The 10,226-nt window shown below is 43.7% G+C and overlaps 1 protein-coding gene across 3 annotated transcripts; it reads left to right on the plus strand.

Annotated features, from left to right (window-relative positions):
• Positions 1 to 3,663: 3,663 nt before the first annotated feature.
• On the plus strand, positions 3,664 to 7,965 carry LOC129623164 (TATA-box-binding protein-like). Of its 3 annotated transcripts, none has more exons than XM_055540291.1 (2): positions 3,664 to 4,637; positions 7,526 to 7,965. In XM_055540291.1, the coding sequence occupies exons 1-2, from the start codon at positions 3,943 to 3,945 to the stop codon at positions 7,617 to 7,619; spliced, it is 789 nt and encodes a 262-aa protein (XP_055396266.1). In that variant the 5' UTR covers positions 3,664 to 3,942; the 3' UTR covers positions 7,620 to 7,965. The 3 variants fall into 3 exon arrangements, with proteins under 3 accessions (XP_055396266.1, XP_055396265.1, XP_055396267.1); XM_055540292.1 differs by having other exon boundaries at positions 3,665 to 4,637; positions 7,519 to 7,965; XM_055540290.1 differs by lacking the exon at positions 7,526 to 7,965 and having other exon boundaries at positions 3,664 to 6,710.
• Positions 7,966 to 10,226: the final 2,261 nt, after the last annotated feature.

Below are 10,226 nucleotides of genomic sequence, written 5' to 3' on the forward strand. Positions count from 1 at the left end.
AAATGTTCCAAGAATAGGGAGCAGGGGAAGGTGCCAGATGAAGAACTCAGAAAATTCTGCAACAGCAAAATACAACATCTGAGGTGAGAATACCACCTTGCCAGGCAAGCCCCACTGGCCTGTAAGAAACAACAGAAAAACTTTTCTGAACCAAGCTCCACTCCGAATGGCAGAGAAATAACCATATCTTGAGCCCTTCAACTGTAACAAGAGAAATCCCTCGAGCCATGAAGCTGGAAAATGTACCCAGGGCATTCCTTCTCCACAGAAATGTCCTCACAGTAGTCCAGGTCAACACACTCCATTTAAACTTTGGAAAGGAGGAGGAGAATATGATCTAGCCATACAGAGTGTTAGGAGAGAAAAATGAACTAAAATACTTTGACAAGAAGACACCAAAAAAAAAAACCTGCAAACACAAAGCAGATTAAAAACTCTAATACTTCAAACAAGGCTGAAAGAGATTAAGAAAACAGTTAAAACTTTAAGAAAAGTTAGAATGGACTTCCCTGGAGGTCCAGTGGCTAAGACTCCCTGCTCATGATGCAGGGAGCCTGGGTTCAATCCCAGGGCAGGGAACTATCCCCACATGCCACAATTAAGACCCTGCACAGCCAAATTCCATGGGGTCGCAAAGAGTCAGATACGACTGAGCAACTTCACTTTCACTTTTCACAGTCAAATTAGTTTTTTTTTTTTAAAGAAAAAGCAAAAAGGGCACAAAACAGAAAAAGAACTCTGGAATAAAATGGCCAATTATGCAACTGAAAAAGACAGTAGTCAATTCCAAGAAAACTAAAATATAATGCAGTAATGAAAAAGTAATTCTAACTTTTAGTCAAAAATATTCATTGAGCATTCACTGAGCATCAAATTAGAGCCAGACATGGTTACTAAATAATGACCTTGACAGATAATGGGGGGGGGGGGAATAGTAAAAGAAAACAAAATCAAATCATTAAAAGGAATACAAGAGAGTATAGGCACCATAGAAAGAACAGGGTAGGAAGGAGAATAATGAAGATATTCCAACAAAAGTAAATTTACACCTTGCAAGAAGGTGATAAAAGATGAGCAAAGACAATCCAAAGCAGGGGACTTCCCTGGTGGTCCAGCGGTTAAGAATCTTCCTTCCAAACCAGGAGATGTGGGCTCCATCCTTGGTTAGGCAACGAAGACCCACATGCCTCAATTGACCCCTCACACACACCCCCAGCAATGGATGCAGGGGCACTCAGCGACTTAGCTGACTTCTCTGGGAGTATAGTGTACGGCCCTCGGCAGACAAGAAACAGGCCAAAGGAAAGGACAGCCCTCAAAGGCAGGGTGGATGTCCAAATCAAACCAACATACCACAGATCGCCTGGAGAACAGAGTCCCTAATGACAAGGGACTCCAAATGGTCCCCAGGTCCTGGCAAATACTGAACATCCTTGTATACCTCATGCCCACAGCTACCACAAAGGGAGCTGCAATTCTCCTGCCATTTTCCTTGGAAGAGACTGAAGAAAGCTGAGGCTTTGAGAAATGGATTTTTCCAGGGCTACTCTGGAGCCCAGTTGTCTCTCCTTCCAGGACTGAGGTTTGAAACACCCCACCCCCCTTTTAGGGAGCTGGAATCCAGGAAAAGCCTACTGGGTGGGGTTGGGGGCACGCGGCACATAGGTGCTGCTGGAGGGGCCAAGGGTGAGGAACTGCGTTTACCATAGATCTTGAAGGGAAGGAGGGAGCCCCAGCCTCAGGGCATATGAGAGAATATGCAGGTGACGGTGGGCACAGGCCTCACTTGAAAAATGAGGTTATTGTCCTGGTCTGATAGGAAAAGGGGTAATGAGCGGTTTCTAGGCAGAAAAGGAGGGCGTTGAAATGGGTAATCTCAAAGGTTCCCCTCCATCTGGGAGAATGGAGCTCAGCAGCAGGCTCTGCCACAAGGGGACCTCATCTCTCATCTGGAGCGGCCTGAACCCAGCACCTGTGAGCTCCTGCCCAGGCCTGCTTGTCTTGCCCTCCCAGGTCTCCCCACCAGACTTCACTCCATTTCACTTCCCGCCCAAGGTTGCTGGCGAGGTGGGAGCAGGAAGCGAGCCTGAACGGCGCCCCTCAGCTGGGCGCAGCCCCGCAGCCTTGTTTTCATTGCGTTTCTGTCTTCCTGCCAGATGCAGGGTGCTGCAAGGCCACCTCCTCCTCCATCACTAATTCATGTAAGCTACATCCCTGACACACAGAGGGAGGCACACTGCCTTCTGATGAGTGATGAGGAGTCTGGTGTGCTATAGTTCATGGGGTCACAAACAGTCAGACACAACCGAGCAAATAACACACACACCATACTGCTTTGTATAATGTAACATTAAGTGGAGTTTTGAGGTTAACAGAGAGATGGGCATACCAGACTACCTGACCTGCCTCTTGAGAAACCTGTAAAAAGATCAGGAAGCAACAGTTAGAACTGGACATGGAACAACAGACTGGTTCCAAATAGGAAAAGGAGTACGTCAAGGCTGTATATTGTCACCCTGATTATTTAACTTATATGCAGAGTACATCATGAGAAATGCTGGGCTGGAAGAAGCACAAGCTGGAATCAAGATTGCCAGGAGAAATATCAATAACCTCAGGCATGCAGATGACACCACCCTTATGGCAGAAAGTGAAGAAGAACTAAAGAGCCTCTTGATGAAAGAGAAAGAGGAGACTGAAAAAGTTGGCTTAAAGCCCAACATTCAGAAAACTAAGATCATGGCATCTGGTCCCATCACTTCATGGGAAATAGATGGGGAAACAGTGGAAACAGTGTCAGACTTTATTTTTCTGGGCTCCGAAATCACTGCAGATGGTGACTGCAGCCATGAAATTAAAAGACGCTTACTCCTTGGAAGGAAAGTTATGACCAAACTAGACAGCATATTAAAAAGCAGAGACATTACTTTTCCAACAAAGGTCCGTCTAGCCAAGGCTATGGTTTTTCCAGTGGTCATGTATGGATGTGAGAGTTGGACTGTGAAGAAGGCTGAGCACTGAAGAATTGATGCTTTTGAAGTGTGGTGTTGGAGAAGACTCTTGAGAGTCCCTTGGACTGCAAGGAAATCCAACCAGTCCATCCTAAAGGAGACCAGTCCTGGGTATTCATTGGAAGGACTGATGTTGAATGAAACTCCAGTATTTTGGCCACCTGATATGAAGAGCTGACTCATTGGAAAAGACCCTGATGCTGGGAAAGATTGAAGGCAGGAGGAGAAGGGGACGACAGAGGATGAGATAGCTGGATGGCATCACCAACTCAAAGGACATGGGTTTGGGTGGACTCTGGGAGTTGGTGATGGACAGGGAGGCGTGGAGTGCTGTGGTTCATGGGGTTGCAAAGAGTCAGACATGACTGAGCGACTGAACTGAACGGAACTTGAGGTTAAGAAATGGAAGGAAGTCCACATGTATGCTTATTAGACTGCATTGAGGAACATAGTGTACCCATATCCAGTCATTATGACCTTCCCTGAGTTCCAAAGGGCAGATGTGAACAGTTGCTAATAGAGTGAAGAGCAGCCAAGAACCCAAAAGAGGCAAGATTAAAGGGACCAGATAAACTCATCAAAAGTAGGAGACCTCCCACCTGAGATGAGATTAAGGGAGTGCAAGCCCCACACACACACTAACCTTGTCAGACCCCACCAGTATAAAAACCCTCAAGTTCTAGGTTTTCAAGGCAGAAGCCTGGTGCATCTCCCTTTGCGTTGCAAAGTGGTAGAGCTATTCTTTTCTACTTCACCCAAAACTTGTCTCCAGGATTTGATTCAACACGGATGTACAGAAGAGCTGAGCTTTCAGTAACAGAAGTCGGTCTCTGAGAAGAGTGTGCTAGACTAGCTCCAGGAAAAGACTGAATGCTTTCCTAGGCAATTTCCAGTCTGAAGGTTTTGGTTCACCCAGAAGACAGTGAACATCATGGATCGGAATGATAGCCTCTCTCTGTTTGACCAGTATCTGGCCTCCCCTCAAGGTGCCACGAGTCCTGGAATCCCTGTCTTCAGTCCAATGATGCATTATGGCACAGGACTGACTCCGCAGCCAATTCAGAGCGCCGACAGTCTGTCTACTTCAGAGGAGGAGCAGCAGCAGACGACGGTGGGAACAGGTCGGCTTTCGACGACGTCCCAGCAGGCAACCCAGGAGGCCTCGGACCAGACACCACAGCTCTTCGACTCACAGCCTCTTACGACTGCACCCTTGCTGGGTACCACTCCCCTGTATCCGTCCCCCATGACCCCCATGATCCCCATGACCCCTGCCATGCCAGCCTCAGAGATCGCTGAGTTGGTGCCACAGCTGCACAATATTGTATGCACAGTGAATCTTGGCTGTAAACTTGACCTAAAGAGCATTGCCCTTCTTGCTCGAAATGCTGAATATAATCCCAAGAGGTTTGCTGCTGTAATCATGAGAATAAGAGAGCCCCGGACCACTGCACTTTTATTCAGTTCTGGGAAGATGGTGTGCACAGGAGGCAAGAGTGAAGAACAGTCCAGGCTAGCAGCAAGAAAATACGCCAGAATCATACAGAAGTTGGGTTTTCCAGCTAAGTTCTTGGACTTCAAGATTCAGAACATGGTGGGGAGCTGTGATGTGAAGTTCCCCATAAGGTTAGAACCCCTTGTGCTTAGCCACCAACAGTTCGCTAGTTATGAGCCAGAGTTATTTCCTGGTTTAGTCTACAGAATGATCAAACCCAGAATTGTTCTCCTTATCTTTGTCTCTGGAAAAGTTGTGTTAACAGGTGCTAAAGTCAGAAGTGAAATTTATGAAGCCTTCAATAACATCTACTCTATTCTAAAGGGTTTCAGGAAGACATCGTAATGGCTGTCGTGTGCTCCTGCCTCCTCCACCCACTTTTTTTTTTTTAACGAATTGGTTTTGGTGTATTTGTTGTGTTGTAGACGGTCCCATGTTGTGAGAGGTTGGACTTGAGGTTGTAAATCACAGTTCCAATTGAAGCTCTCCTGCATGTGTACCCATAAGGGTGCCAAGAAGGGGTATTATTTCTGCAGGAAGAACACCAAAAGTGTTACTGTAAGTTGTTGAAACTGTGTTACTAATCGGGCAGTAATGTCTGTTTATTTATATTTAGATTTTAAACATTTCATGCTTTTTTTAAAAAGTTTTTGAAAATTCTTTTATTTTATTGATTGATTTTTGGCTGTGCTGGGTCTTTGTTGCTGTGCACAGGTTTTCTCGAGTGGTAGTGTTTGGGCTTCTCCTTGCTGTGGCTTCTCTTGTTTCAGAGCATGGGCTCTTAGGTCACTCAGGCAACAAGCTTAGTTGCCCTGAGACATATGTGGAAGCTTCCTGAATCACGGATCAACTCCCGTGCCTTGGCAGATTCTTAATCATTGGACCACCAGAGAAGTCCACTTACTGCTTTTGACAAGTTGGTTTAAGGGGCAAAACTTTGTGTTAAGGCACCTCAACAACTGATTAGACTTTGTTTAATTTCTTCCCCATAATCCAGAGTTTTGTTTTGTTTTCTACCAGGAAAAGAAAAATCTGTTTTGAAAGGTGTTGTTTTCTAATTGGTAACTCTTAAGGATTATTTTTCTACCAGACACATTCGCCTTTTCAGTATTTCAGGACAAAAAAGAACGTTTGCATTCATATTAATGAACGCAAATGGCTGCACATATCTTTCTTCCTTCAGAGTACTCTGTAGAATAAATGCTGTTTATAAAAGTGTTAAGAAACAAACCAAAAAAAAAAAAAAAGCCCAAAATGGAGTCCCTTGGGCTAAGCCCCATTGTGATTAGTTTAGGCCCCTCCCAGGAGTAGAATTTTAAACCAATTAATCCAGAATTACCCAATCAACTCCTGTGATGTAATCTGCCTAAAGCCCCCTGCCTTTCTCTAAGGGAGGTGACTTTGCCTAAAATAATCCAATCTTAACTTTCTCTTCCCATCTTCCTTCTGTCTATGAAAGCCTTCCATTTTGTTCAGGTCCTCAGAGTTCTTTTCTATTTGTTAGAAGGCATAACTGCCAGACTATCAAATAAAGCCAATTAGATCTTCCAGTTTACTCAGTTGAATTTTGTTTTTTAATGTAACAAAAGCAGCACTACAGAACAGTGAGGAAGATAGATTTTTTCAATAAATGGTGTTGAAAAAATATGATATCTGCAAGGGAGAACTAATGACATAGAATGCCTGCCTCACAGCTTGGACAAAAACCAATTCCAATTGAATCATGTATCCATGAAGCTTTTTTACAAGACATCCTGTGAGAATGTATCTTTATGATCTATGGCAATGGTTTTCAGTGTGGGCCAATATTGCTCCCCAGGAGATATTTGACAATGTCTTGAGACTTTTTTTGGTTGTTAAAACTGGGGCGGGGGTAGGGACTTCCTGGTGGTCCAGGGAATTTAGTTACATAGAACTGAGTGAATTGGTAAATATGGTTATAATTTTTATGGCTTCTATCTTAAAAATACTGGTTTAAATCTGTGTTTTCCAAGAGTAAGGAAAATCTCCCCCTTAGGCTAATCATGACTTACAATAATTTGGTAAATTATACCTTTGTAAGAAGAATTGAAACATTCATCTTTTTCCCTCTATTTGGTTGATCCTGAGAGCAACATTTGCTTGTCTCAAAGATTAAGCCATGCGTAAGTTGTGTACAGCCTGGACAATGAAACTATGGCTAGCTCATTAAATCAGTTATGACTCCTTTGGTTGCTTGACTATTGCAAGTGGGTTACAACTAGTTATACTAATCATTGTTTTAATTTGTTCTTTGTTGTTTTCAAACTGTTTGTGCTTCGTGCCTCCCTGCTGCACTTCGTCTTTGTCAATGGTACTGGCTGCATTACTTATATCTTGTCTAATTTATAAGACTGTTGTCTCGTGTAATACCCAGTGTGTAACCAGACCTCCAACAAAGCTTAAATGACTAAAAATATAACATAAAATAAATGTAACAGTTTGATTCTAGGTATGGGAAGAAGCAACAAGGGAAAATGTCTGCTGGATCATAATTAGGCACAAGATCCAGAGAATCTTCATTATGGCTGGGGTCTAATCCAAAATTTAGCACCCGGAGTGGCATATCAAGAGCTTTCACCCCATCTGGGATGAGCCTCCCAGCACCGTGAGACAAAATTTGATCATGAACTGTCTCCCAAATATTGATCAAATTTCCAACCAAGAGGGGAGAATCTGAGAAATGGAATACTTCCTGCCTTGTCAATCATCAGCAATTTCAGCCCTCCAGTGGGAGTGGATGAGCCCTAAAAAAACGGAGGAAGGAGAATACCTGCCACCAGGCAGTCATCAGATTGCAGCCACTACCTATGGTGAACCCTGAGGAAATTCAGGATATGAAAATACAGGATTACAGGCCCCAGACAGCTGAGGTACATATCAAGGAAATAATTTTAATGAGCCCTGACTCTTGCATCTTCCCATACATAGAAAAGCACATAATTCCTTAACTTGAGATGCTGCCTCCTGGGTTATATGTCCAATATTTCTAAGTCTACAGGTGTAAAGTAGACACATTCCAAATAGGAACAGAAGAAGACAAATATCAACAACTGGAACACCGACAGCAGACACTCTTGGACGGATTCATCTGATAAAGCAGTTGGAACAGTCATCACTCCCTTTTCCCACAAGACTGTGGAATGGACATTGACAATGGGGAACTGTAGCAGGGAAAAGCCAATTCTGACTCCACGATGGATCTGTTTCTTTGACTTTAACCTTTGTTTTTGCTGCTTTTGTTATTATAGTCATACATAATGGCCTGTGTCAGGGAATCCTGCCTCTCTACCGGACTATTAAAGTGCCTTTGTTAGAATCTGACCCAGCCCACCTGTGAAACTGGCACCCAGACCTGGATAAGATGGCTAATTTGAGACATTAGTCTGCTATCCTCTCAATCAGCTGGCTTTCTGAATAAAGTCATATTATTTGCCTAAACACCTTGTCTCTCAGTTAATTGACCTGTCATGCAATGAGCAGGCTTCAACTCTGTAACATGCAGAGTTCCCAGGTTTGGAGAGCCTTTCTATCCCCCATTTCTTGTAGGCAAGTCTCCAGCCTCCATGGCCTAGCTTGGGTTCCAAAAGGTGGATTTGAACAATAGATAAATTAAAAGACGCTTGCTCCTTGAAAGAAAAGCTATGACAAACCTAGACAGCATATTAAAAAGCAGAGACATTACTTTGCCGACAAAGGTCCATCTACTCAAAGCTATGGTTTTTCCAGTAGTCATGTATAGATGTGAAAATTGGACCATAAAGAAAGCTAAGCACTGAAGAACTGATGTTTTTGAACTATGGTGTTGAAGAAGACTCTTGAGAGTCCCTTGGACTGCAAGGAGATCCAACCAGTCCATCCTAGAGGAAATCAGTCCTGAATATACAATGGAAGGACTGATGTTGAAGCTGAAACTCCAATACTTTGGCCACCTGATACAAAGAACTAACTCACTGGAAAAGCCCCTGATGCTGGGAAAGATTGAAGGCAGGACGAGAAGGGGGCGACACAGGATGAGATGGTTGGATGGCATCGTCGACTCGATGGACATGAGTTTGAACAAGCTCCAGGAGTTGGTGATGGACAGGGAGCCTGGTGTGCTGCAGTCCATGGGGTTGCGAAGAGCTGGACACAACTGAGTGACTGAACTGAACAGAATCAAGGGAAAGAAAGTGAAAGTGAAAGTCGCTCAGCCCTGTCTGACTCTTTCCGACCCCATGGATTATACAGTCCGCAGAATTCTATAGGCCAGAATACTGGAGCAGGCAGCCTTTCCCTTCTCCAGGGGATCTTCCCAACCCAGGGATCAAACCCAGGTCTCACATTTTTGGTGGATTCTTTACCAACTGAGCTACAAGGGAAGCCCAAGAATACTGGAGTGGGTATCCTATCCCTTCTCCAACAGATCTTCCAGACCCAGGAATTGACCAGGGGTCTCCTGTGTAACAGGCAGATTCTTTATCAACTGAGCTATCAGGGAAACTCCAGCTTCAACTTCAAGTTGAAGTTGAACGGTTCTGTGAAGACCTACAAGACCTTTTAGAACTAACATCCAAAAAATATGTCGTTTTCATTATAGAGGACTGGAATGCAAAAGCAGGAAGTCAAGAAACACCTGGAGTAACAGGCAAATTCAGCGTTGGAGTACAGAATGAAGCAGGACAAAGGCTAATAGAGTCTTGCCAAGAGAACACACTGGTCATAGCAACCACTCTCTTCCAACAACACAAGAGAAGACTCTACACATGGATATCACCAGATGGTCAACACCGAATTCAGATTGATTATATTATTTGCAGCCAAAGATGGAGAAGCTCTATACAGTCAGCAAAAACAAGACCATGCTGACTGTGGCTTGGATCATGAACTCCTTATTGCCAAATTCAGACTTAAATTGAAGAAAGTCGGGAAAATCACTAGACCATTCAAGTATGACCTAAATCAAATCCCTAACGATTATACAGTGGAAGTGAGAAATAGATTTAAGGGACTAGATCTGAAAGAGTGCCTGATGAACTATGGATGGAGGTTCATGACACTGGACAAGAGACAGGGAGCAAGACCATCCTGAAGAAAAAGAAATGCAAAAAAGCAAAATGGTTGTCTGAGGAGGCCTTACAAATAGCTGTGAAAAGAAGACAAGCAAAAAGCAAAGGAGAAAAGGAAAGATATACCCATTTGAATGCAGAGTTCCAAAGAATAGCAAGGAGAGATAAGAAAGCCTTCCTCAGCGATCAATACAAAAAATAGAGGAAAACATCAGAATGGGAAAGACTAGAGATTTCTTCAAGAAAATTAAAGATACCAAGGGAACATTTCATGCAAAGCTGGGCTCAATAAAGGACAGAAATGGTATGGACCTAACAGAAGCCAAAGATATTAAGAAGAGGTGGCAAGAATACACAGAAGAACTGTTCAAAAAAGATCTTCAGGACCCAGATAATCATGATAGTGTGATCACTCACCTAGAGCCAGACATCCTGGAATGTGAAGTCATGTGGGCCTTGGGAAGCATCACTATGAACAAAGCTAGTGTAGGTGATGGAATTCCAGTTGAGCTCTTTCAAATCCTGAAAGATGATGCTGTGAAAGTGCTGCACTCAATATGCCAGCAAATTTGGAAAACTCAGCAGTGGCCACAGGACTGGAACAGGTCAGTTTCCATTCTGGTCTCAAAGAAAGACAATGCCAAAGAATGCTCA

Source organism: Bubalus kerabau, chromosome 11 (assembly GCF_029407905.1).
Source record: "Bubalus kerabau isolate K-KA32 ecotype Philippines breed swamp buffalo chromosome 11, PCC_UOA_SB_1v2, whole genome shotgun sequence".
NCBI lineage: Eukaryota > Metazoa > Chordata > Mammalia > Artiodactyla > Bovidae > Bubalus > Bubalus kerabau.

Coding starts and splice junctions, on each gene's coding strand:
- LOC129623164 (XM_055540290.1), top strand. CDS start 3,943: ATGGATCGGAATGATAGCCTCTCTCTGTTTGACCAGTATCTGGCCTCC.